Below are 27,843 nucleotides of genomic sequence, written 5' to 3'. Positions count from 1 at the left end.
AAATTTATCTGAAATTTGAATTTTGAAATTTATCTTAAATTTGAAACCGAAAATCTTATTCGAAAATTTTATCCGATTATGAGATATGAATTTTATAATAAATATTGAAACGTACAAACCCAAAAATCTTATCCGAAAATATTATCCAAATTAATTATTTATGTAAAAAAAATTTGTGAAAAAGACAAAAAAAAAAAAAGAATAGTATTTGCCATTTGTCATTGCAACGGGTGGAAACACACATTGCTTTTTGCAAAGGCAGCCACTATTCACGTGAATAGTAGCTGCCCTAACACCCTCTTGCCATGACAAAGGACAAATGGGTGGCGAGGAGCCCAAGCCTGAGGCTGGGGGGGAGGCCACGCGAACAATCCACTTCCAACGAGCCACTTTTGCCCGGGCTGGCTGTGGGACCCACAAAGACGGGCTGGCTCGAAGGCAAGTCTCACCCGACCTGCAGCCCGATGGGAGGATGACGTCAGCGCGCGGTTCAAATTTTTTTACCGTTGGCGCGTGCTCCAATGGCTAGAAGACACGTGTCTTCGCTTGGGTGCTCCGATACGCTTCTCCTCCTCCAATCCAACGACTGTCCTTTTCTGACAATAAAATGATGAAAAAAAATTGAGATTGCCCGGATGGGGAAGTCCACTACGTTAAAGGCCTTGGTAAGATTTTGTGATGCAGTCGAAACTCTGTACACTAGGGACTACCTACACAGACCTACGCCCAGGGACCTCCAACGACTTCTACAAAAAGCCAAAGCTCCAAATATCACCTATCAAATCAACAATACCGTCTACCAGACTGGATATTATCTAGCTGACGGCATCTACTCGAGGTGGACCACATTTGTCAAATCAATTCTGAATCCCCGATCCCAGAAGCAAAGATCATTTGCTTCCTATCAAAAAGGATACATGAAAGATATTGAAAGGTGTTTTGACATTCTCCAAGTTCGTTGGTTGATTATTCGAGGTACGGCGCATATGTTTGATGAGGAGGTGCTAAGGAGCATTATGATGACTTGCATCATTCTCGATAATATGATTGTGGAGGATGAGTATGATTACGATGCTGCACTACGAACTAGATCCCATGAACATGGCCTTGACACGAATTTATGGAAGGCTCATGGGGCCAAGTGCAGAACCATTGGAGCAGGAACCGTTGGTTAGGGATGATCGTTTCATGACTTGTATGATTGATCGATATACAGAGATGCAATCTTTTTATATTCATGAAAGGCGTCAAGTTGACTTGATGGAGCATCTATGGGCAGTGAAAGGCAATGACGGTGAATGATGGAGCATATATGCTTTGGTTAGGTTTTATTTAGTTATGGTTTGGTTGTGTTGTTTTATTTATTTATTATGGTTCGGTTGTGGTTTGTTTTTATTATTGTGCTTTGGTTGTAATTTTTTTTTATTTTTTATTATGCTTTGGTTGTGGTTTTTCCTTTTAATTATGTTTTGTTTGATGTATGGAATATGTTGAATAAAAATGTATTTTATTGAATGCTTTGTTTATTAAATAAAGAAAGCTAATACAAGTCATTAAGAATTACTACCACTAAAATAAAATACATGAATTACAACAACTTTAATACAAAACATGAAAAATACAAATAAATAAAAGGTATGCCAACTAATTTAATGGTTTTGATCATTTAACCAATTCGTGTTGCTAGGTCCATCGTCACGGAAAAGTCTTCTTCTCATAACATCCCTTCGTTCTAGCTTCCAAAATTGTTTTGTTTCAGGAGACATATGGCTTATATCCATGGACATGGTTTCCCGATCCTTCTTGTCAATGTGTTCTTTGCGCAAATATTCCCTTTCTTTTACATATTCTGCTCGAATTGCCATCTCGTTCTCTTGATGTTTCCACTCCATTTCAATTCTTATGGCGCTTTGCCTTGCAATTTCCTCCAAAATTTTTGATGTATTACTGCTAGAATTACTTCATTTCTTCGCCTTCGCAGCCTTTCGGCCAATGGGCCTCCGCTGCTTTTCGATGGGTGAGTCTTGAATCATAAGGGAATCGAGAGGTGAATCTGATGTCGTTGAATCATGGAGTAGCGTCTCGTCTAACATAACGAGGGGACCCGTGAGAATAATTCTGAAGCGTTTGCAATTTTTCACCACCTCCCAACATTCATGATGGTTGAAAGTTTTTTTACTTTACCCAATTGCACCAAACCACATCTGTACTTGCATAATCTATTAACACAAAAAAATAATGAAAATGCAAGAAATATTTAAAATATATTGGAAATGTAAGTAACATAAAAAAAAAAAAATAGAAATGCAATTAACCTTACAAATATATTGGAAATACAACAAATATTAACAAAATATTATTTATGCAAGAAATATTAAGAAAAAATTGAAAATGCAAGAAATATTAACAAAATATTGAAAATGCAAGAAACATTAAAATATATATATATATATATATATATATTAGGACATTAAACTTAATAAAACGAAAATTACAAAATATTTACCTTGCTACTAAGATTTTCCCCGCTTCTATGGTTGTCCCTCGCTTTTGCCAAGACATCTATCCATTTTTCCAACTCTTTATTGAGAATTTTCCACCTATTAGACGATGTCATTTCTTTATGAGTCGACCCCGGAATTCTTTCACAAAATTTAGCATGGATTTTTTTCCACATATGACAAAATTTCATCTCATTGCCTGACATGGGACAATGACTAATTTGGACCCAACACTCAGACAAGAAAACATCTTCCATGGTGCTCCACGCCCCTCCTGTTTCGATAAAAGAAGCCATAAAGATAAGAAGTAAAAATACAATTTGAAAGAAAATAAAATGTTGAGTAAATAGTGAATAATAGTAGAAGTGGAAGAAAATGTATGAGGATTGGTGTTGAAAGTAAAGGGTATTCATAGGTATTTATAGAAAAAAAAATTCAGAATATTTTGGTATTTTTAGTATGCATCATAATTGCAAATATCATGCATGACTTTACTAAATAAATGGGGTTGCATCTATATCGCCTTCGAAAATCAACATCAGAGTACAAAGAAGTTGAGATAAAATAATCTTCCAAAAGATTTTTACTCCGAGAATGCCTATGTCTGTCCATATCTGGGCTACGATCAACTTGTGAACCATGGCGGTGACGTTGATTCTCTTCATCAAGCAAAGCCACTGCTATAACAACTTGTTGATCTTCTTCTCCTTGCAACCTTTGCCTTTCAACTCGTCTACGGCTTCTCTCATTTGTTTCTCGCTCTTGCCTCTCCAAGCATCTCCTCATGTCTTCCATTGAGAATGGAGTATGAATTCTAAACTCCGAGAAATGAAAATATAGAAAGATGTGGTGTGAGAGGTCTGAGCTGAGCCTCTGGTTTTATAGAAAATTTTAACCAGATAAAGATGACACGTAGCTCGATTTTAGAGGATGAAAATCTTATTTGAAATTTGAATGTTGAAATTCATCTGAAATTTGAATTTTTTTTGAAATTCATTTGAAATGTATCTGAAATTTGAAATTTATCTGAAATTTGAAATTTGAAATGTATTTGAAATTTGAATGTTGAAATTTATCTGAAATTTGAAATTTGAAATTTATCTGAAACTTGAATTTTGAAATTCATCTTTAATTTGAATTTTGAAATTCATCTTTAATTTGAATTTTGAAATTGGAAATGTATATGAAATTTAAACCCAAAAATCTTATCCGATTATGAGATATGAATAGTCTTGACACGTTGGAACCCGAAAATCTTATCCGTAAATATTATCCAAATTAATTATTGAGGTAAAAAAATTTGTGAAAAAAATTTAAAAAATGAATAGTAATTGCCCTTTGTCATGACAATGGGTGGAAACACACATTGCTTGCAATGGCAATCACTATTCACATAAATAGTGGCTGCCTTAGCCCTCCTGCCATGGCAAAGGACAAATGGATAGAGTTGCTTTAATGGTCTGAACTCTGGACCTTGGCCTTTCATGTATTTTACATAATAAAAAATTTAAATTGCATTTTAGCCCCCGTAAAAGGTAATCTCTTTTGTGTAATTACATGATTACCCTGCAAAGCCCTAAAACCCTACTCTCCTCTCTCTCTCTCAATTCCGGGCCTCCCCCCCGTCACAGGCTCACACCAAGAGGCAATAGACTATCTAACTGGACATCATCTAAACCCTACTTTCTTCCCCTAGGTTCTGTTACAGAGAGCAAGTATGCTGCGTCGGAAAATTAGGTTAACGAAGGAGTACTTGTACAGAAAGGGCTTGGAAGGCAAACAACGGTTGCTCTATGAGAAGAAGCGCAAGATCAGAGAAGCTCTAGAAGGTTCGCCCTCTCTCTCATACTCTATAGATACATATGTTTGTGCATGTTTTCTTCATTTCTAAGTTGAAGTTTCTGTTTTGGGTCAGTGAATTGCTAACAATTTTGGGACATTTTGTTTTCTTGCAGAGGGAAAACCAATACCCACTGAGCTTCGAAATGAGGAAGCTGCCCTTCGTGAAGAAATTGATCTGGAGGACGAAAACACTGCCGGTATGGGTTTATGGAAGTTCTTTAGTGAATGATAATTTATTTGTGAAAGTTCTTGTTTATATATCAAAGTGTTAAATTTCTTGTGTGTTTGGTAATTTATCATATTCTGGACGGTACTTTGAAGTTTGAAGGTGTTTTAGTTTTTCAGTTGATTATGCTGTTGATTCTTCATGATTTTTGTTTCTGAATCCTAGTGCCAAGGTCACATATTGATGATGAGTATGCAAACGCATCACAGAGGGACCCCAAAATTTTACTAACTACTTCCAGGGATCCGAGTGCTCCGCTGATACAATTTGCAAAGGTTGGCATAGCTTCTTTATTTTCGTATCATACAAATTTTTTCACCTAGCTGCACTTCTCGTGTTCACTTTGGTGGGTATCATGCAAGGCTGTGGTTGATTATTGATTATGGTTCAATGACACCGTTGTTGCAGGAACTGAAACTTGTTTTTCCTAATGCACAACAAATGAATCGTGGTGGCCAGGTTGGTGCACCATTTTTCCTATCTTTTTCTACTTATGTTTTCCTCTCTTTTTGGTTATACTTAAATCCAAAGTTGCTTCATGATGCATTTGGACTGCGCGGTAGTTTCCAAGTTTTGTTTTTAGTGTTCTTACCTGGAGATCTGAGATATAAGCGATCAATTTAAATCCAGAAATATGCAGTACACCTTTGTATGATAAAGATACTTGGAAAAAGTATTTAGCTTTTCATTTGCAAGATCCTGAATTAGTTACAGTTAGTGTGGACTGCGGACTTGCTAAAACATTGTGTACAAGCATGGGAAAATGAGATTGGTAGCTTGCTAAGGCCACTTAGTTACACACTTTTAATTGCTGCGCATCTGGTAAGAACACTTGGATAAGCTAATATTTCCCATTTTGTTCATAATTCCGGAATGTCAGTAGAAAATATTGTATTTTTGAGATAAAAATAAAGATAAAAAGAAAAAATAAAGATAAGGAAAATAGAAAATCTGAAAGAGGATAAAAAGATGGAGATAATTTTTTCCCACTCAAAGAGCCTTCTAACAATTAATGAATTATTGACTCCATCAAAAGCTATGTCATTTCAATCTAATTGCTGACACGAGAAAATAGAAGGAGCTCTACTCTGAACTCATTTGCAATATATATATTTTTCTGCGTCATGCTGTTTGATCCCTTCTTATGAATCAACCATGCATTGCCTGACATTGAGTTATTGGAAGATGTTTTCTGTGTATTCAGTATGTTAATTCTTGTGTGTGATTTTTTGTGTTTTACATTGTTTATCAATTGTTGTGTTACAATTATATATAGATTGAACCCTTTACTCCAGAATATAAGTAACTGCCTTAGTTCTTTTTGATATTGTAATGTTTTTCTTATTCTTGCAATGTATTAATCGAAAGAGTTGGTACCTCTTGACAACCTTTCAAATTTAAGGACATACCTGCCTGGCTCTGAAGCTTTGCTCCTTTTACATAGTAGAGAATACATTTATTTATTTATTTCTTTCAAATCCTGCAGGTTATTTCTGAAATCATTGAAACTTGCCGCGCACACGATTTTACAGATGTTGTGTTGGTTCATGAGCATCGTGGTGTACCAGATGGCTTGATTATAAGCCACCTTCCTTTTGGTCCAACAGCTTATTTTCAACTACTCAATGTGGTAAGTAGTGTGATAATCTTTACGTTAATATAGGACAAGCATCTTGGTATTAAGACTGATGTAGTACAGCAGAAAAGAAATCCAGACAACAGTAAATTTCTAGGGATCTTCAGCAGCAAAACTTAGGAAAAAGTGAGGAAAGGATACAATTATAAACAGTGAGAGGCACAGAAGGTCTGGAGGTTTGAATTAGGCTAGAAAGGGTTTAGTTTTATTGCTGTCAGGAATTGGAAATTTTTTGGTTACTGGAAACAGCTTTTTAGAAAGAGATGGGTTTGGGTCTTCAAATTTGTGATTTTCAAGGGTAGATTATGCTTGTAAAATGTCTGATTGATGACAGAACGTGATATAATAATAAAAAAAAGCAGTAGCTTCCTAGTGCAAAGAAATATAGAAGGATTGACCGTGATAATTGTAGAATGCCAATCATGAAGAACATTGAAATTAAATCATTTTTTATGAATTAATTAATGTTTTTTTTTTCATGACATTGCTTTTGAGAACTTTTCATGCCTGTACTGGATCTATGCTTTGACTTATTAATATGGGCATTCAGCTAATAGTATTTCACTTGCAGGTTACAAGACATGACATCAAAGATAAGAAAACCATGGGAACGATGCCTCAGGTTTATCCACATTTGATTCTCAACAATTTCACGACTAAGGTATTATACCTCAATTAAAGATTTCAACATATTGTTTGCCCAATTTACTCTGTATATTATGCCAAGATATATTACACCCAATGATCTAATAAAAAAAATATAACCCCTGGGACATGGTTGACAGAACATTTTAGAGATCAGGATCATTAATTGTAATTATTTTCCGAAGAAACCAGTTCCAGTTATTTATGAGGTACCTACCACCTATGAAATTCATGGAGGAGTTTCACTGTTGGAAGTGCATGGTATCCCACTTGGTTGCTTTCCCTGTAATAATCATTCCTATTTTTTCTAATTCCTTACCCCTGCTACACATCTTAATCTTATGTAAAAGTATATCACTCCATATTTTTTAGTTGCCCCTATCAATTACTTAGTGTTTTATTTTATATATATATAATATTCTTTTCTTGATTGTTAATAGTTGGGTGAGAGGACAGCAAATATTTTAAAGCATCTCTTTCCAGTTCCAAAGCAGGACACGAAACGCATAATCACTTTCGCCAATCAGTCTGACTACATTTCATTCAGGTTGGTTGTTTGTCACATATCTGTAACTATCAGACCCAAATAAATTTGCTTACAAGGGATAGCCATATTCTTAGGCTTTGACTCCTAAGACTCGTAGGAAAGCTAAAAGAGACGTTAAATTTGAAAGGCCTGTTCGACCTATTTATTATTAGTATTATTTATTGACCAACATTTACATTGCCATGATGTTTCTGTTTAGACAAATAAGTGCACATGCATTGCTTTCATTTCCCATTGACAGTTTGAAGAACATACAGGCATCATACTTATGAGAAGCACGGAGGCCCTAAATCCGTTGAGCTGAAGGAGGTTGGTCCTCGGTTTGAATTGAGGCTTTTTAAGGTTCGTACTTCACCCTTCATTTTATCTTCATTCTGAGAAATTTGTGTGTTGCAATGATATCACTTGCGCTTCATTTTGCATTCACATGGTGGATGTGGTTGTTGTTCCCTGGATAACAGTTAAAAAATTGTGTTTGCAAAGGATCCACTAGTGTAGTGGTTTGGAGCAATTGCTCCCTCGGGGAAGGTCCTAGGTTTGAGTCCTAGCATCTATGTAGTGTGTGTGAGTTTAGTATGTTATCGCCTCTCTCAATATGAAAGGTCCTAAAAAAAAGTTGTGTTTAATTATTTGAGGTATTTCTGTGTTTATGACTAGTAGACTGTTTAATAGTCCAGACTTGTTCATACCTTCTTTGCTTTGGTGTTGCAGATTAAGTTAGGAACAGTGGATCAGAATGAAGCCCAGACTGAATGGGTTATCAGACCATACATGAACACAGCCAAGAAACAGAAGTTTATGGGGGATTGATAAACTACAATTTTTACCTACAATTTTGGTAACTAATCCTTTGTATGATTCAACCAGCTGACCTCTTTTGGGCTCATTGATACAATCATCAGACTATCCAGCCTCTTCATCTTTTTCTGATTTTTCTTCAGTGCGACTCCCAATTCTTCGAAACTAGGGTATGTTAGTAATTTTCATTTGTTTTTGTGCTTCTTTTAAATTAAAAGAAACAGATGAGAGCCGTTGTGTTGAAATTACACATGGTTCTGAAACTAAAAACTGAAATGTAAAAAGTTATCTTAATTTTATTTGCTTTCACTCTTTTCTTCATCTCTAAATGATTTTGTTATATTTCTTTTTTCTTTAATTAAAACGAAAAAATGGCAGTTACCCCAGCAGTTGACATCATGTATTCGAATACCCATATCACCTATGTTTTACAATAAGACGAACTTTCATTTTCGTAGTGTGCTTTCAATTCGTTACCAAATGCCCTTGGCTTGACATGAGTCTATTTGTGGACTTAAGATGGAGATATTCGGCAAGGATCTACTAGTGTAGTAGTTTAGAGTATTTTACTTCCTTAGGTAAGGTTTCGGGATCAAGTCCTAGCATCAGTGTAGTATGTGTGAATTTAGTATATTGTCGCCTTTTTCATTAGGGAATGCCCTTTTAAAAAAAAATGGAGATATTCGGGAAATTATAACAGGTTTGCTGAAGTCATTGATTTCTCCAAAGATGGGGATTGCAATGTTGGCTTGCTTCCTAGAAGAAAGGGTCTCCTAGAGCGAAGAGAGGCTCGAGTGATGAGAGGTTGGAGAGGGTGAGTATGTGACATATAGACGTTGAGAAGGCTTTTGCCTGTTTAGCTTCCCATTGTGATGTCACTAGAAGAGCATCTTTAATAGTAGTAGCAAATTAAACTTTTCAAATTAAAATGTGTTGGCTTATGTGGCAATTTGAAAAGGTTGATTTGCTACTTGAATAATTTTTGCTCCAACAGACTTTTCAATTTAATTAATGGAATATCAAGAAAAAGAATGAAAAATATAAAAACATGTTAAAAATGTCCATGTATTTATTATCAAAAAAGGAAAAAAAAAGAAGCATGTTTTAACATTTTCAAGGTAGGTCTTGTTTTTCCAAAGTAAAATTAAATGTTTTGAATAATCAAACTCAACTTACCAGTCCTAAAGAGAGAGAAAGTGGTTGCAACTTTGATAACTAAGTTTGACAAGGTTGTTAAAGAGATTTTATATGATATGACTCACCTATTTAGGCATCTCAAGTCATTAACTTTTTGGATACCCTCATTAGAGTTTTTTATTCTATGAAAGTCTTTATTTCTCCACAAAAGTATGTACTGAATAATCCCCTTAATTGGATTTTTGATTGTTACCTATTATGTATAATATCCTTATTTAAGTTGGATACAGATTCTTTGCTCTAATTTTCTCTGTCATGATCTGTTTGACTTTTTTATCTTGTACACGCCACCTCATTAAAATTTAATCTAAAGAATTTAAACTTAACACATCATCCTTAAAATTAAAACCCAATTTATTCCTAATTAAAAATTAAAAAATGCCATAAACTCTAACATTTGTAGAACACTTGTAAACATGGAGAAAACAATATTTTAAATTGCTTTTTTTATTTTTCCAGGTCGTCGCTCTCTCGCTAGAGAGGAGAGCCGTGCGATTTTTCTAGGGTTTTTTCCCTTCCACTTCTAGGCGTCACCGTCGTCCAGTGCGTTACTTCTGATTGCGTCAATCTTGTTCCTGTCTTTCTCTCCGTTCTCGAGTGGTTGTTTCCTTTGCGTGTCGTCTGGTTCTTTTTGGCTTCGAGATGGTGGTGTCGTCTGGTCCTTTTTAGCTTCGAGGCGATGAAATCGTCTGGTGCTTTTGGTTTCGAGGCTGCGGTGGTTCGATAAGTTATTTCTAGTTTCGCGATTTGGGTTCACTACACTCGCATCGTCACTGCATTCTCTAGTCGTTTCACTTGCTTATGGGTTTGGATTGGGTCTTCATTGGCGCTTCCAGAGGCTGCCTTTGCCATGATCATTCTTGACGCGACCTTTTCGTTTAGGTGGCTAGCCACGACTGCTCCATCTGTATCAAGTCTAGGGCTTCTGCCCATGGCTGTGACTCAAAGGGTGACTTTTGGAAGGTTGTGGCGAGGTGCGGACGCCGTCTCTATTGAAGGAATTGCGTCGTGTAGTTTCTGGTTGTTAGGTGCCATCTCTGTACCTACATGTACAAGTTTTTTTTTTTTTTTTTTCTGTGATGAGGGCTGGGGAACCGAGTGGTGATTATGTCCTTACTGTTCTTGAGAAATCTTTTTGGAGACTCATGCTCACTAGTTTTTCTAGTGAGTGTTGAATTTGCATTCCAGGTTTTGCTGATAAGGCGACGAAGACCATCCTGGAAGGGTCTCCTTGATGTGCTCGCTAGAATGTTTGTGGGCTTGGCATCCGATAAAGCTAAGAGGCCAATCTTGATCCCTTTACCTTGTCGAGTAGGGGTCTAGATTAAGATTCAAGGAGTTGGTATTTAGTACTTATGCTCGCTATGCATAGGAGGTTTTCTTTGACAATATTACGTTATGGCGGTTGCTCTTTGCAGGGCTTAGAGTTGTGCTATGTTGTATGTTTATTTCGGGTTCTTTGTAGCGGTCCAAAGTAGCCTGTGTTAGACTCTCTTGTTAGTCCATGGCATGTGTAGTACTCTTTTCTATCCTGTGGTTTGTCCTATGTAGTTTTTCTTGGAAGGTTTTAACGAGATCACTGTATTCATGTTGGTCTTTATATGCTTTTTTGGTTTATGAGGTCATCTCTAAGTGAGGGCTAATTTCTAAATTATAGCCCTAAATCTCCAAAACCCATCTCCAAGAGTGGGCTACACAAAGGGCTACAAAAATAGGGACGGCTACACATATGGCTAATTCCTAAATTGAGGGCCACATGTGGCCCTTTCACCACCATGGGCTAAATATTTGGATGGGGCCCAACTAACGTCACCTAGTTGTTAGGTGACGCCAACCAATTTCTTTATAATCCAAAAAAAATGATTTTAAAAAAAAAATTCTACATTTTTTGTATAAATACCTACCTCATTCTTACATAATTTCTCACAACATATTCATTATTTTACATATTATTCTTCCTCAATTTCGTCCTTTTACATCATTTCTCACAATCTCTTCATTCTTTTACAAATTATCCTCCATCTTTTTCTATTTAAATTAAATTTTGGTTTTTACATCAAGACAAAGACTTGAACATGACAACATATGGTCAATTATTATTAGTTACAAACACCAAAGTTGTTTTTAAAACAAGACGAAAACTTGAACATGACCATGTATTGTCAATTATTATTTGTTACAAACACCAAAGTTGTTTTTAAAACAAGAAGAAGACTTGTACATGACAATGTATGGTCAATTATTATTAGTATTTAGTTGCAAACACAGAAGACTAGCAAGAGCTCTCCTTGACCTATTTGGGTCAACCTCCTTATTGTCGGAATCTCCACCAATGTAGTCATCCCGTTGCCAACACATGGATGTAAAAAGTCATATCCCAAAATATTTTTCTCTTCTAAAATTTATTTTAAATAGAATATAAATAGTAGTTTAATTAAATTAACTAACGAAAATTTTAGAGCACTTCCACTGCAAGGGGGGAGGGCAGGCAAAAGGGGGCCTCAGGACCAAAAAACCCCTCCAACACGTATGGTCCAGCCCGGGCAAGGGGTGGGACCCACCAACCCGGGCAAGCCCACGAGTAAGAATGGTCTGAGCTGTGGCCCGAAGGCTGCTGACATTAGCTGTGACGTCACGCTGACAGAAACCAACGAGAAGAATCCACGTACCGCTTCTCAGACACTCTGAGAAATCCAATGGGTGAGCTTTTTTTGCCTTTTGCCTAAAAGAATTGCAAAATAGTACAAAAAATATTCTGAATTTTTTTTTCCTATAAAACCTACCAATATAATTCACTTTCCACAACAAATCTTCATACAAATTCTTCTCCTTCAAATATTTTTCACTTTTCACAACAAATATTTTTCTCCTCAAGTATTTTTAAAAAATAACAAAAAATTCTGATTTTTTTTTTATAAATACCTACCAATATTATTCACATTTCACAATAAATCTTCATAAAAATTCTTCTCCTTCAAATATTTTTCACTTTCCACACCAATATTTTTCTCCTTCACTAAATTCCATTTGTGTCAAAAAATAAATGGCCTCTTCCATTGTAGTCAGAGGCATGTGGACAACCGTTGAAGATATTTTGTTTTCTGAGTGTTGGGTCAAAGTTGGTCATTGCCTGATCATGGGCAAAGAGATGAACTTCTCTCATATGTAGAGAAAAATTAATGAAGAATTTTGTGAAAGATCGGGTTCGACTTGGTCGAAAATGCACTTGGCTACTAGGTGAATTTTTTTGAATAAAGAGCTAGAGAAATGGAGAGATGCGTTGGCAAAAGCAAGGGAAATGGTTTGAAGTGGTGAAAATATTGGCGATGAGGTTACAAATTTCTAATTGTCGTTTTATTCAATTTAATGTCATATTTTTTTAATTATATTTTCTTGGCTTTCCAATTTTATTTTTTTAATAAATTCTTCAAGCACAAGTGTGGTTTTGTGCCATTGGCCAAGGTAATAAATGATTCAAAAAATCACTAATGTTGGGACGTTGTGAAGAATTGTTCAAAATTCACTACATGTGGTTTGTTCAGTTGTGTGAAGAAAACCATTACACATGGCTCCTGAAGTGAACAATGCTCGCAATCGGTTCCCGTGGTGCGTTACGTGGAGGAAATAATGGCACTATTATTTCCTCCAAAAGAAAATACTTCTCCACGTCGTGATCCGGTTGATTCGCCTTCGCCAATGATTGAGTTGTCCTTGTACTCTATTGTGTCGGACTATGAGGACTGAGAGTATTTCAATTATATGATGAGTGAGTAGGTATTTCAATTGTATGATGAGTGAGATGTGAATTTTATAATAAATATGGACACATAGCAATCGAAGATCTTATTCGAAAATTGAATCCGAAAATTTTATCTAAAAATTTTATCTGAAATTTGAGATGAGAATTTTATAATAAATAGTGACACGTGACAATCGAAAATCTTATCAAAATTAATAGTTTAAATATAAAAAATAAAAAATAAATTAAAGTGAAGCCCTTGCCGTTGCCGTTTGGGGTGGAAACAAAAAAGACGAAGACTGCCACTATTTACATAAATAGCGACAAACATTACCTTGCCTTCACCTTCCCCTTGTTCTTGCCTTTTGGGGTAGAAGTGCTCTAACATCACTTACGTCAGAAATTTATCATCCATTGCTTCTTATGATGCACCCTACCCCATGCAATCATAACTACACTCTAAAACCCAAAATCCCTTCTACCTCACTTAAACCCTACATTCGCACTCCGTCACTAACTAGTTCACAAAATGTCCGAAACGTCACCGGAACTCCCAATCCTCCGCGGGTACGAGCTGCGTCTCCTCCGCTGCACCCTCCAGTCCCCGGCGTCCGATCCCTCACCTCATCCCCAACCGTCCGATCATGCCCACCCCACCCACCACCTCCACCCTCTAATCAACGACCTCTTAACTTCCATCGAGTCGGGCCACTACCTCCAAGCCCTCACCTCCCCCGACGTAAAGCGCGTCGTTTTCAAACTCGCCGAGTCTGACTCGTTCGGAGACTCGGCGGAGTGCGCTGACAGAGTGTACTCCGAGTTGCTGGACCGAGTTGAGTCGTTTATATCCAAGGAATGCGAAGAAGAAGAGAATGATAGTGGCAAGGACAAGGCCTACAGAGTCATCGTGGTTCTGTGCATTGCCGTGGCTGCCTTGTTCGGTTTTGCTCAATGTAACTTGACTGGGTAAGTTCAAAAGCTAAAAAGAAAAAAACTTGAGTTAAATAAATTTTTTTTAATTGAATTGTTTTTTTTGGGGGTTAATTTTAAATTTTGGGAATTTGGAAATTTAGACCGTTGGAGGGGTTGCCAAAGTGTCCTCTGCCACTGGAAGTGCCTCAATGTGATGAGTGGGAGAATTGGGCGCGTAATCAGCTTATGGCTGCTGGGTCTGACTTGCTTGGAAAGTTATCCAATATTCAGGTACTGCCATTTCTATTTTTGGGATTGTTACATTTTGCCAATAAATTTATGCTTGGACTGTTTTCTTAATATAGGCCCAGAATTTTTCATTTCTGTATCAATTTTGCCTATTTTCTGTGTGCGATGACTTCTTTGAAAGTTCACGCAAATTATGAGCTTGGTTTAGTTGCGTCTTTCCTAACTTATAATTATAAGTAACTATATGTTCAAATTCTGGCTGTACATGTGTGTGTATGTGTTTCGTATCTCATCTGAAATTAAATTTTATTGCTTTGGTATTGTTAGTCTTAGATTCTTACTGACAAGAATTTCAGAAAGATTGTTATTTTTAGTTGTTTTACAAAATCACACTTTGATATGTGAATTGGTGTTGTTTTGTAGTATATAGTTTATGCGAAGATGCTGGCCATGAAGATGAAAGATTTGTTATTTGACAGAAGTGTGCCTTGTACGTATGGAATTAGGAGCATTTCATGGTGGCTCATTAGGATCACCCTTCTCCATCAAAGAGTTCTTGATGACCGGTCTTCTTCTCTGTTCAATCTTTTGCAAGTCTTTACGAGTGAAACTTTGAATCATTTTGGCACTTTGGAGAAAGTAACAACTTATTGGGGTAACAATTTACGTAATGGTGAGGGTTCGTCACTTGTCTCAATGATTTATCTGGAAGCTGGAATAATGGAATACACCTATGCAAGAGTTGATTCATGCAGGTGAGTTGTCAAGGATATATTTTTTTTTTGGCATTTTGGTTAGTATGCTCCTACTAAACATCTTATTAGAAATGGCATTTTAAAAAAACCATCTTATTAGTGAATAATAATCTCCTATAAAGAAACCATCTTATTAATGATCATATTATTATGTCATTATATATAATGTATGCTGTGAAAGGCCTAACTTGTTTCCAAATAAAGTTTAACTGATGTTTCTTTTTAATTCCTCCACTGGACTACAAGCACTTGAGCTTTTTTTTTTTGGTTTGCTAAAATAAGCAAGTGAAATTTTCAATATTTCACTTCCATGGAAGGTCACTAATTAGTAGAAGTTTTCATCTTCCTGTCATGCTATGTTTCATTGGTTTACTTTGATCTAAATTTGTTTCCTGCTCTGATGTATATACATATGGTTAAATTTAGTACTTTGAATAAATAATCAAGGAGATTGCACTCTTATCTGCATTGGTCAGAGAACTCTTTTTTCTTTCTTTATTTAATTTAATTTTATACAAAGGCTTCAAAAGAATAAAGTTAGTGAAATAACCATTATTGTTGAACAGTGGACGTGTAGTCCACCAACAAAGCAAAAGAGCAATTCTAACCTTCTAATCACACACAATTACACAACAACATGATGCACATAAAATTCAAGAGAGAAGCCTGAAAGTGCAGGATTCTGCTCCTCCCTCAATTTTCCTTCAAACATTCTTCCTTTCCTTTCTAACCAAGCCACCCAAAAGTTTGCCTGCATGCTGCAATACCTCAATATTTTTGCCTTTTTCCCGTAGAAAGCTCTCTAGAGTTCAAAAACTGATTCTCAGTTGATGTCCAAAGTTGCTGGTCTTTACAGTGATGCAGTGATTATAATAGCTATGATCCTCGTTTCATGAAATAATGAAACAATAGTTTATGTAAAACCTAACATATATAAGTTTAAAGTTTATGCAGTTCCTTTTTTTTTTTGGTGGTATGGAGAGAGGTTGGTGAAAACTAAAGGTTGTTAAGGATAGTTTTAATTCCAGTATTATTATCAAACAAATTCAACATTCGGAGATTTTTTTTTGGCACCATAAAGTTGTTTTGTGTCTCCATGTTTTTTGAACATAAATGGTGTGTGTGTGCACACGCGCTTGGCTGAACGTTTTCACTTGCTTTTTTTGTTTTTTTTTGGTTTTAATTCCATTGTTTATTGGTTTTTTTTTATAAGTATTCCATAATTGGAGTCTTTATTTGGATGCTGATTAGGTTTTTCTTTTACTCCCGTTATTTCATTTTATTTGCTGAGGCTCCTTTATGGTATCAGGCTACATTTTGAATCAGCTGAAGCAGCAGCTGGTCTTCAGCTTTCTGTTACAGGTGTTCTTGGATTCCGTACTGTACATCAGGTAAATGTTGAAACTTGAATGCATGTAAAAAGAATTTTATTATTTCTGTTCTTTAAATATCAAAACTACTTCTTAGCTTTACATATCATTTTTTTTCCTAAAGGTAGAACCAAAGGCACAAATGGTACTTTTAGCAAACCCAACTTCTTCGAACAGTAGTGGTAGCTGCTTCGCAGAAAGCCCTGGCTCCCAGACAAACAATTCTAGCATTGGCAATCTGCATCCATCTGAAACCTATGAGGCCTCTGACATATTAATGACCCCAAAATTGTTAGGGAATGATAGCAATTCTGGAATTCTTTCAGAAGGCATTCGCGGTGGTACTGCTGCTGTTCCTTTGAGTGCAGTCCATCAGGCAGTGATCCTGGCTAAATGCCTTCTAATTGAGAAGGGTACACGACATGATGAAATGCAAAGTAAGTTTTCTTGATCTATACATATTTAGTAATGTTACCCATATTCACAATATTCAAGCAGGGCATTAACAGAACTTAATGTCTACTATTTTTTCTTCAATTTTATTATTGGAGCACAATAACTTTCTTGCTACATATGGTTGAGTCTATAGTCTTTGATGTCTCAGCAACCCAATCTCTGTTTCAGGATGGGAAATGGCTCCTTACATAGAGGCAATTAATTCTCAGCAGTCGTCATACTTTATTGTAAGTATAAAATCACAACATTGTATGGTTTTTGAATTTCATTATATTTTCCATTTTTATTGAATCATTCTTTCTGATAACAGTTTAAGAATTTCAGTGTTCAACATATCGTAAAAGTTCGATGACTTATCTCTTATATTGTTAGAAATGAAACTATTCTGGTTGGTAAGCCAATAGTCTTTTGGAAGTTTTCCGAGCGCCAACTGAACCAGCTTAAACATGCTGCACTAACAGATAAATCTCTGTTAACTGTTAACAACAGCAAACAAATAATAGTGTCAAAGACACCATTCATGTTAAGACTTCGACTATCGAGTATGAAAGGATTTTTTTATTTTTTTTTTAAAGAAAGGAAGCCATTCTGCCATACAAAGTGACTTTTTTTATTAAAAAAAACATATAATATAGAGTAAAATATGAACATATGGGGGGAGAGTAAAAAAACATATAATTTAAGCTTCCCTCATCGGTGTTCCTACATTTTGTGGTGGGTTTTCAAAGGGAGAGTTCCTGACAAAGTGACATACTTTCCTGTCAGAGTCCTTTGCCATATATAAGCACTATAGTAGCTTTCTAGACCATGTAGATATACAAGTACAAGGCCTTGAACTACGACAATCTTAAAAGGTCATAAACCCTCTTTTAGATATACATTTCTGATGACTCCTGCTGAAACATTTCTTCATAAAACTCCAATAAGTGAACTGCAATGGAGTCCACTGTATGCCTAGAACTTCTCCTTGATTTCTTGTTTATCATTATGTTAATTCTTGAACCTTGCATTTGCATTTCAATCTTTTATACCTCTTTCAACTATGCAAAAAGAGCTGAGAGAAGTTTTATAATTTGACTTGCCACTTTCTATATCCATTATCATGTTTTCCCATAATAATTGGTGAAACCTTCAAATCCTGTTTCTTCCTTGTACTTCATAAAAGTTTCATACAAGGATTGTATTTCACGAAAATATTGTTTGAAAACTTTTGACAATCTCTGATAAATTATAGATCCCCACTTTCCACAAGCTCTAATAATTTCATCAGATTTTGCATTGTCCTTTGTAGGCTCCTATACTCAACAAGTAATGGCTATACTGTACCCTGTGAATGTCTTTCATGACTCAACTCGCACTGAGATAAGGCTTCTCTAACGCCATTTGTCTGCATCAGGTCCAGAGTCCATACCACATGACCTTAATTTATATTTTTTCTTTTGTACTTTCAAGTCTTCATGTATCTGGCATAAGTTACCAAGGGGCCAAATATTTTTCTTACTAGTAATTCTGTGTTCTGGCTGGGAACCTACTCCTTTTGAACTTACTAAGGTCACTCCATCAAACAAACAATTTCAGTATCCCAAAACTATGTATTTCAGCCCATGGAATGGATCATATCTTAATTATTGCCCCTTGAGAGTGTCCATAAGCTACTTTTATGATCAACGACACATTTTTTGTATCTAATAGGATAGGGCTGAACCTCCCAAAGCACTCTGCTTCTCTCTAATTAGGTTATTGCACACACTGACATGAGAGATGAGAGATGAGGGAGGGAGGGAGGGAGGGAGGGAGGAGAGGAGAGATTTTGGTACTGTGGACTCTTCAGTGAGATTGATATATTGTTGACCTAGATTTCCTTAATTTTGAAATTATTTAATGTGATAAATTTCTTTTTTGTATCAGATACGATATTTCTGTGACATCCTGCGGATTCGGTGGGAGTCAACGCGTAGTCACACAAAGGAACGTGCACTGATGATGATGGAAAAATTGGTATTACATAGCATCTTTTCTTAAGATTTTGAACTTTTTCTTTGGCATAATTTCTGTTCTTCTTGATCAGAATCTTTTTCCTCGAGTTTTCTAAATGGATCCAGCTCACAGGATCCATGCCTTTCCTTTTTAAGTCTCATATTTCCATGTAAATTGGTAGCTGAAAAATGTTAAAACACAACTAGACATGGCGGTGAATCAAGTTTTACATTAGTTAAAACACTCTTTCTAAGGACAAGTTAGGTAAATCTCAAGCAAAATTGATCCAATTATAAATATATATGCACTTCATACACATATGGTATAACCACATGAACACACTATTATGTAGAGGCAGAAGCTGGCTTTGGCATGCAATTTTACTATTTACTGATGCTAAAAAAGATTATGAACTTGGTCTCATCGTCTGAAGTGGTTACTTAATTTCTCTGATGCCAGATGTAGATTTAATACCATTGTTAGATGTATAATAGCTTTGTTTATTTTATATTATTTAGAAATGAGCACTGTTTTGATATCTGCTTCTCGTGGTCATTTTATTTTTGAGCTCTTGTATTTCAGTTAACCCATTTACTTATTGAGAGTTTGTTTTACAGCAGCAATGTTTTTTTATATATTTCAGGTTCAGGGTATCTATGACCCTTCTCCAGGAGTGGCGGAAAGGATTCTTTTCTGCTATGGCGTTCAAATTCCTACCATTCCTGCCCTGCGGAAGTATATCTTCATCTTACATTGATGAGGAATTTTATTGTGGTTTTCTATGTTCTTCTATCTGTTGTTTCTTATTGACATTTCTTGTTCTTGTCTATTTCGGATTCATTTTAGGGAATATGGTGAACTTTTAGTTGGCTGTGGTCTTATAGGAGAGGCGGTTAAAACTTTTGAGGATTTAGAGTTATGGGATAATCTTATATTCTGCTACCGGTATGATGACACATAATGGTTATGGAAAAATTGAATCCTCTGATTTCATTTTTATTTCTCACCATTTGTTGCCAAAAGGAGTCTCATGTGAGGTACTATATGAAAACAGCCTATTGCAGAAGAAAGCAGCAGCTGTTGAACTGATCAAGACACGACTTTCTGAAACACCCAATGACCCCAGGTTATGGTATGTATTAGGTTTTCTTTTGTTAATTGTTTTAACTTACCAAGAAACCTTATTTTCACACGTTAGTTAAATTTATCATGCGGTCTCTTCTAATCCATTCAACTTGTAAAAGTTATACTGAGTGCTGATATCCTCAAAATAAATGCAGGTTTTGATATTACCCTTATTCAAAGTGAACTACTAGTAAATTTATCTATGAGTATTTTCCTTATTAGTCGGTGTGTTTGAATATGAGAGAGAGGTCTTCCGTTCAAGTCTGAAACCTATTTATCAATCCATGTACAAAATATGAGATATTTTATGTTTGCCCTCTTAATCTTTGTGCCTTGTTTGCTAACACCCTGTTATCTGATTATGAAAATTGACAAGGCCTTCAACGTCATATATTTTCTGGACTCAATTTCCATGTCTCAAATTTTTTTTTTGGCCAGCATATTGAGATGCATCCAGCCATTTATAGTCTTACAGAACTTGAAACCAATGGAACATGCCCAGTTTCAGATTAAAAATATAACCAAGAGTAGCACGACTATAGTTTATTTATTTCTTTATTATTTTTAATTTAGTACTAATTTAGGACACAATTATTGTGTTCATATTTGTTTGTCTTGAATCTCTATTTCAATATGATGGCTCTGAAGCTTATTTTTATTTATCCCCACTATTGCTGTCTCCATGCATGCCCTACTGCATTTTTAAACCTATAATACATGACATAATAATTTTAAGAGTGAACTCCTAAAATAATTTCTAGGTGCTCATTGGGTGATGTTACTAATGATGATGCCTGCTTTGAAAAAGCCCTGGAAGTTTCAAATGATAGATCAGCTCGAGCCAAGGTTATGTCCTGAAACTCATTCCTTATGAAAAGACATTCTCAGTCATCTTTCACAGATTTTTAATGTTATTTTTTTCTACTTGATAGCGGTCTCTTGCTCGCAGTGCATACAATAGAGGGGACTATGAAAAATCAAAAACCCTATGGTACTTTTTTCGTGTAAAGCCTTCCTCCTCGTCTCACTCATCTCAAATATATCATTTGTTTATTTGATAATCTTTGTATTTCATAATTGATTTAGATGCACAATCACATTCTGCATTCCATATTCCAGGGAGTCTGCAATGGCCTTGAATTCTTTGTATCCCGATGGCTGGTTTGCACTTGGGGCTGCTGCGTTGAAGGTAACTTGTGTTGTGTGATCCATGATATGTTGCATTATTATTCATTTTATAGGTTGCATGATGTATGGAAATGAGTAGAGTCGTGCTGTATACTGCCTTTTTATCTTTATTCCTTCTAACAAGTGTTAAGCTTATGCTGAGATGATATACAGGCTAGGGATACTGAAAAGGCATTGGATGCTTTTACTCGGGCTGTTCAACTTGATCCTGAAAATGGGGAGGCATGGAATAATATTGCTTGTTTGTATGCTTTCTTCCCCTTACTTTGTCTTGCATGTCCTCTCTTGAATATTCCTCTTTTCTTTTGTTTGTTTCTTCATCTCTCAATATTGTGATAATATTTTGAGTGTTTTTTTTTTTTTTTGCTTCTGGTTGCACTGGGTGCCGAAACCCATTTGAGCTTTTGAGTCATATTTTACGTACATTCTTATCTTGGAATTAGACTTCTTGATTTTAATGGGGGTTTCAGCTATGTCTATGAAAAAAGTCTAAAAACTAGAAAATATTGGTAAAGTATTGCCATTATCTTGTAGAATTTTAGCTATTTCTGTCAAAATTCTGTTGTTCCACAATATTTTGCATTAGTTGGATTACCAATGTGTCCAATAGTTTCCGCTAGCCTTACTTTTTCCTTGCAATAGTGTCCAATAGTTAGATTTTAAGGTTTAGGGATTCAAACTGACAAACGCCTTCCTCTTTGGTGAGGGACCTAACCACCACAGTACAAACATCTTTTCTTATAATAACCATGTCTTATACTTGTTAGATAAAATTAACAGCACACTTGCAAGACTATGATGTGATGTTATTCAGTGTAGTTCACACAGTAATATACTATTTTTTTGATGTGAAATAAACAAACGAACAGTAACCAAATCATATTCTAAACTTAGGTTGTTATTTTCGTTTTTGGTTTATATTAGAAAGTAAATACATGTTCTTCAGTTCAACGAATAGAGTCCTCATTAAATTATTACAAGTGAAAATTTGTTTCACATTTAGTCATATTTCAGTAACTACTAAACAGTTTGAATGAATAATTTATGATGAATATATGTGGAGTCATATTATTAGTCAGTTTGAATTTTTTTTTTCTTCTTGTTGTATGAATATACAATTTTCGAATGCAAATAATAGAGTGGTCATGATGTCTTAGTTATTCATTATTATTTTGGAAAATCAATTCAACTAATTTTTGTTTCTTGCCTTTCCAATTATGCAGGCATATGATAAAAAAGAAGAGTAAAGAATCCTTCATTGCATTTAGAGAAGCTCTGAAATTCAAGTTCTGTCTTCCTCCATTGACTAAACTCTCTCTCTCTCTCTCTCTCTGTGTTTCTGTCTCGCATGCCCCCCCCACCCCTCTTTTCAGAACTTTATATTTGTTGTCGACAGTTTGGATTATGTAATGACTGAACATGACTGATTACAGACGAAACAGCTGGCAACTGTGGGAGAACTACAGCCATGTTGCCGTAGATGTTGGCAATGTTGGTCAGGTAAGTGCCTTCGTCTCAGTAGCATATTTATTTTCACATGTGACAGCTCACAATGTAAACTTGTCTTGGTAGGCTTAGATTTGGTTTGTAAAGTGATATGGAAACCTTGCCTTTGATTTGGAGCATGGCAAAGGACATTGATGAACTGGAAAGAAAAATTAATTGAAAACAAAAAAACTAGTAAATTTGAAACCCTTGGTCTTTTCTAGGGTTATATTGCAGATCTTCATTTATAAGGTCCGAATGTCTACACGTTGTTCACTGCTTCAGATCAACATTCATGAACTGGAAAAGAAAATTAACAGAAAAAAGCCTAGTAAATTTGAAACACTTGGTCATTTGGCATATCTTCATTGATTAGGTCCACATGTCTACACATTCGTTGCTTGAGATCACCTACCTTAGGGCATTCCATTGTTATATCCTTTATCACTTTCAATTTTCTTCACGTGGACTGATTGTGCCCATCATTAAGTATTAATTTTCAGCTGTTCTTACTCTATTTATTTTTTCTTATAGGGTCTAGAAGCTGCAAGGATGGTGTTGGATATTACTAATAATAAAAGAATTGATGCTGAATTATTGGAAAGAATTGTGGCTGAAGTCGAAATAAGGGCTTCACATACGACTCCAGATATGACGGATGAAGATAACTGTTCCACTGAGGTGGGAAAATCTCGGGAAACTGAGCACTTAGTAGAGTTCCTTGGAAAAGTTCTACAGCAGGTATGATTTCGTTATTATCATTTCCTTTTGTTTGCTTATGCTTCCCTGACCTATATTTTTACAGTAGATTTTCTACTAAAATGAACAGTAACCAGTTGCCCAGTACTGATTGATCATTTCCCATGCTTATTATTAGACTGCTGCATGTGTTTATTGATTATTGTTTTGGTTTAGCTCTATTTTCAAAAGCTTAGGGCCCATTTGATAACCATTTCAATTTTAGTTTTTAGTTTTCATTTTTTGTGCTATAGTATAGAGGAAAAAGAGGGAGAATGGAAGTGAGAATGAGAGTGGAGATGGGATTGAGAGGGAAGATGAGAGGATATGATGGAAGGGAGGAGTAACAAAAGTGAAAACAAAGACTAAAAACTGAAATCTATTTCAAATTGTTTTCACATTCAAGTTTTTGTTTTCATCCTCCCCTCTCATCCTCTCTCTCAATCTCATCCGCACTCTCATTTTCCTCTATACTCTAGCACAAAAAATGAAAATTAAAAACTAAAATTGAGATGATTATCAAACAGGCCCTATTTTATGATGTAGACCAACTAATGGTCAGGCCCATGTTTTGATTCCATGTGGTCTGAGGTTCGAAAATCCCAAAGGTACCTATCTTGCTATTTGTTAGTGTTTCCTGCCTCCCAAAGATTGTATGGTTCGGTGGGGTACCCCTGTTTCAAAGCTTTGTCCGCAAAGCTGCTTGGCGGATTTCTTGGTATAAAAAAAAAAATGTTGACCAACTATTGGGTGGTTGATTTACAGAGATTTGAACTGAAAGGTCTACTCTGACTTTGTTAGTTTTCTATTATTCTCAGAAGCTTAAGGAAGGATGTGGGCCAACAAATTTTTATTTATTTATATTTTAACATAGGTTAACTTAGTTATGGCTTATCATTTAGGGTTTAAAATGTTTATCTATTTATTATTTGCAATTATGAGTATGGTTAGGTTAGCCTGCTACAGAGGGTGGACAATACTTAGGGGCACCCAAGGGTGTGTACCTCCTTGTCCACCCCATCCCCCTCCTGTTGTGATTAACAAATCCTCACCGTACACATGTCATAATTGGAATCATTCATTTTCTAAATTACCATTTAAAGATCATCTCTGCAAAAAATCAATCAAAGTGGAGATCGTTTAGTCATCCATATGTATCAACTAAATGGACAGTTCATCATGAGGATCTTAATTGTTACCAAAAATGTCAGATCACTCCATACTCTCTCTCGATATGTGTAACTTTACTAATAAGAAATTTCTGGGCATTGTTCTAATATTTATATGTTGGATGGAATGTGCCAATCAAATGGTGAAGCCTCTTGGTGTCTTTTCAGTATATTTACCTAAAAAGTAATGTCTTTTTTGGTTGGGGGTAAAGTAATAAGTTGCATGCAATATTTTCCTTTTTACTTTTTGTAGATAGTTCGAAGTGGAAATGGAGCAGATATTTGGGGTTTGTATGCAAGGTGGCACAAAATGAAAGGAGACCTTACAATGTGCTCTGAAGCTTTATTAAAGCAAGTTAGATCATACCAGGTATCTCTAGCAGTGACTTCCTAGTTTTAAGTTTTTATTTACCATTATGATTACTTTTTTAGTGCTTTATAATTTTTGTTTTCTTAATCTTTTGAAAATTGGTTTATAGATGTGCTAGTAATACTGAGAGTATTTCTACACATGTGCGGGGCAGTTGTTAGGGACTTGCAGTATCTTTGCAAGTAGTGGTTATCTCATTCTCCCTTTACTGATTAATTTTAAATCTACTAATGTTGAATATAAACCAACTATTAAAACTGTCCCATTGTACCATCCGTGTCATGAGTGAGGAATGTGCATTGGCATCATCCTTTATTAGATCTCACCATTTTGAACATCATAGAAGTCAACAGTTTGAGTAGCATGTGGGTTTTGAACATAAGTAACAAATATTTGTAGAAAAATGAAGCATAAAAAGATGTGATAAATTCATCACTCATTGGTTCAGGGGCTCATTGCAAACTGTAATGAATATAACATGATGAGTTTTCTATTTATTATTTTGCTTTAGATACTTCCTTTTTCCATTTCATTTATAGTTACTATTTGTCATTAAATGCCAATCTAAAACCAGTTATAGTCCCTTTATAATGCTTATATAATCACAAGGATATATTGTCAGGGATCTGATTTGTGGAAAGATAGAGATCGGTTTAAGAAGTTTGCTCAATCATCCTTGGAACTCTGTAAGGTGTATATGGAAATTTCTGCATCTACTGGTAGCCGTCGTGAACTGCTTACAGCAGAGATGCACCTAAAGAACACAATTAAACAGGCAAGATACTTGGTATTTCAGAAAAGTTAACTTTGAGTATTGTAATTTCCGTTCCTATTTTCATTTATTTACTTAGCTGTATAATACAAATATTTTCTATCACTAGTAATTTCATTTATTCTGATTTTTATGCTATACATGTTCTGACTAAATATACACATTTGGGTAATCTCAGGCTGTGAGTTTCTCAGACATGGAAGAACTTCAGGATCTTAAAGCTTGCCTTCATCAAGTGAAGTCAAAACTCGAATCCGATTCCCTATGTGTTTAGAACTTCATTTGGTGTTTGCCTAATTAGAATTTTCAGTACAGTTTCATACAAGGTTAGTCCTGCTCTTACATATCTTGGTTCATATAATTCAGAGAGAGGGATTGGGGTTGGGAGGAATTAAAGGAGGAAGGTGTAGGTTGCGGCAATGAAGGAAGGGGAGGGTTGTGGATGAATTTCCGAATTTACCCTCACTTTTGACAGAAAATTTAACAGAGTTTGACAGAAGGACCAATGATGTAACACGCCACCAAATTGGGCGACCTCTGTAACTATTTTTGGAGTTGAGTAACCAAAATGTAACTTCGAGTATAGTTGAGGGACCATTGCTACAATTAAGCCTTTTCTAAAACCTACTTAAAACTGTGTAGTATAGCTGTTTTGGTTGATGTTTTGGGTACCTAATGATGACTTTTTTGACGTATTAAACTCTTGGCTAGAAGATATCTATTGCTTCTCGTATTGTTATTGCCTAATGAGTCTTTGAACAAAGTGTGAAGTTACACACTCGGTGCATAGGCAAACATATGAGGCTTTGCCTTTTAACTTTCAGGAGCACGAAGCCAACAATAACGTATGCAATCGGAATGTGGTGGCTTTTTGCTGGATGACCGTAAGTTCACATCCAATACAGAGTTCATGAAGAGATAATCTTTTTCCTATTCTGCGTAGAATTAGTCAACATATATGTTTGATTAGCCAAATGTAAAGAACCAGTTCACTCATTACAGCGAAGAAGTAAAAAGAGATTGAAACTAGCAGCTAGTTGAATTTGCTTGTAATTTTTTAAGTCTAAATTCACCTTATTTTATAAAAGTCTAAGGGTCAGTCTGGCATTGTTGTGATGTGAAAATAATCGTTGTCAGATTTGTTGTGAGATAAATCAGCTGTGAGAGAAAGTAGTTTGACGTTTGGTAAACTTTTTGTTAAAAGTGTTGTTGGTATTGATTCCTGCATAATCAGAAAATGATTCTCGTATAATCATTAAATTCAATGTCTCTTTGAAATTGATTTCTGCATAATCAGAAAATGAAAGCGTCTCATTAGTGCTTTCTTTTATATTGTTCTCTCATAGTAATTTTTAATAATAAGTGATTTTTTCATAGGTTACCAAACAGGATGGGTTTCCCAAAATTTTTTAAAAATTACTTATCAACTCAAATAAGCAATGTCAAATGGGCACCAAATTGCATTAAAGCTGTAGCTTATTGACGTTCTTATATGATAGTCTTCAATCTTGTTATTGCATTGCAAGCTCTCTTAAACACTCTTACAACATAATTCAATTGTTGGAAGAGATGATGACATGCCAAAGACAATTCTCAGAAGGTATTGCTAGGTAATTCAAGAAAACCTCAGTAAGGCATTGCTAACTAAAACGCTTTTCGTTATTAAGGAGGATGTTTGAAACACATGTGACTATAATCTATGGACGAAATTGCAATTCCCTTTTCGTTTTGTAGCACCTGCAAGTGAGCTAGTTGTGACAGCCCATGATGCTAAAGTTGCAAGAACGATGGGAGCCACTCAAATTCATAAGATATTATCAGAAGATGATTGTTGGGAAATATTTGTGCAACATGCATTGAACGTTGGCAATCGCATACTGCCAAAGGTTTTTAGTATCAGGAGTAGGCCCGAAGATTATATTAACTGCAAGCGTCTCACTATTAGCGCATTAAAAAGCCTAATAAATTGAATGAATGACTGAAAGTTCATTAACGTAACATAACTTTTCAAACAAGTTACTGTGAATTAAGTGATCATCTGGTTCAATATAGGTATTTTTTTTATGCATGTATATCGTCAACTAGGAGTTAAACAGTGACATATCTTGCTTGAAATCAATGAATAATACAAAAACTGCGAAATTGT

The 27,843-nt window shown here is 35.5% G+C and overlaps 2 protein-coding genes across 4 annotated transcripts; both read left to right on the top strand.

Annotated features, from left to right (window-relative positions):
• Positions 4,087–8,518, top strand: LOC18787062 (U3 small nucleolar ribonucleoprotein protein IMP4). Of its 2 annotated transcripts, none has more exons than XR_002270507.1 (9): positions 4,087–4,330; positions 4,457–4,540; positions 4,735–4,844; positions 4,978–5,028; positions 6,056–6,199; positions 6,777–6,866; positions 7,291–7,397; positions 7,639–7,739; positions 8,109–8,224. XR_002270507.1 is itself a non-coding variant. In XM_020558540.1 (9 exons), exons 1-9 carry the CDS (start codon positions 4,219–4,221, stop codon positions 8,205–8,207), a joined length of 882 nt encoding a protein of 293 aa, XP_020414129.1. In that variant the 5' UTR covers positions 4,088–4,218; the 3' UTR covers positions 8,208–8,518. The 2 variants fall into 2 exon arrangements, 1 of the variants encoding a protein (XP_020414129.1); XM_020558540.1 differs by having other exon boundaries at positions 4,088–4,330; positions 7,655–7,739; positions 8,109–8,518.
• Positions 13,527–26,979, top strand: LOC109947600 (tetratricopeptide repeat protein 27 homolog). Of its 2 annotated transcripts, XR_002270376.1 has the most exons (21): positions 13,661–14,097; positions 14,205–14,334; positions 14,716–15,047; positions 16,357–16,438; positions 16,542–16,854; positions 17,042–17,100; positions 18,782–18,871; positions 19,494–19,585; positions 19,697–19,795; positions 19,905–19,982; positions 20,737–20,821; positions 20,908–20,966; positions 21,095–21,164; positions 21,317–21,408; positions 22,387–22,449; positions 22,597–22,663; positions 23,183–23,389; positions 24,809–24,925; positions 25,548–25,700; positions 25,876–26,023; positions 26,522–26,979. XR_002270376.1 is itself a non-coding variant. In XM_020558131.1 (20 exons), the coding sequence occupies exons 1-20, from the start codon at positions 13,661–13,663 to the stop codon at positions 25,969–25,971; spliced, it is 2,721 nt and encodes a 906-aa protein (XP_020413720.1). In that variant the 5' UTR covers positions 13,527–13,660; the 3' UTR covers positions 25,972–26,979. The 2 variants fall into 2 exon arrangements, 1 of the variants encoding a protein (XP_020413720.1); XM_020558131.1 differs by having other exon boundaries at positions 13,527–14,097; positions 25,876–26,979.

The sequence above is a fragment of the Prunus persica genome, chromosome G2 (assembly GCF_000346465.2).
Source record: "Prunus persica cultivar Lovell chromosome G2, Prunus_persica_NCBIv2, whole genome shotgun sequence".
NCBI classification, from domain to species: domain Eukaryota; kingdom Viridiplantae; phylum Streptophyta; class Magnoliopsida; order Rosales; family Rosaceae; genus Prunus; species Prunus persica.
The sequence above is the reverse complement of the archived record's forward strand: the minus strand, read 5'-3'. Positions and strand labels throughout refer to the sequence as shown.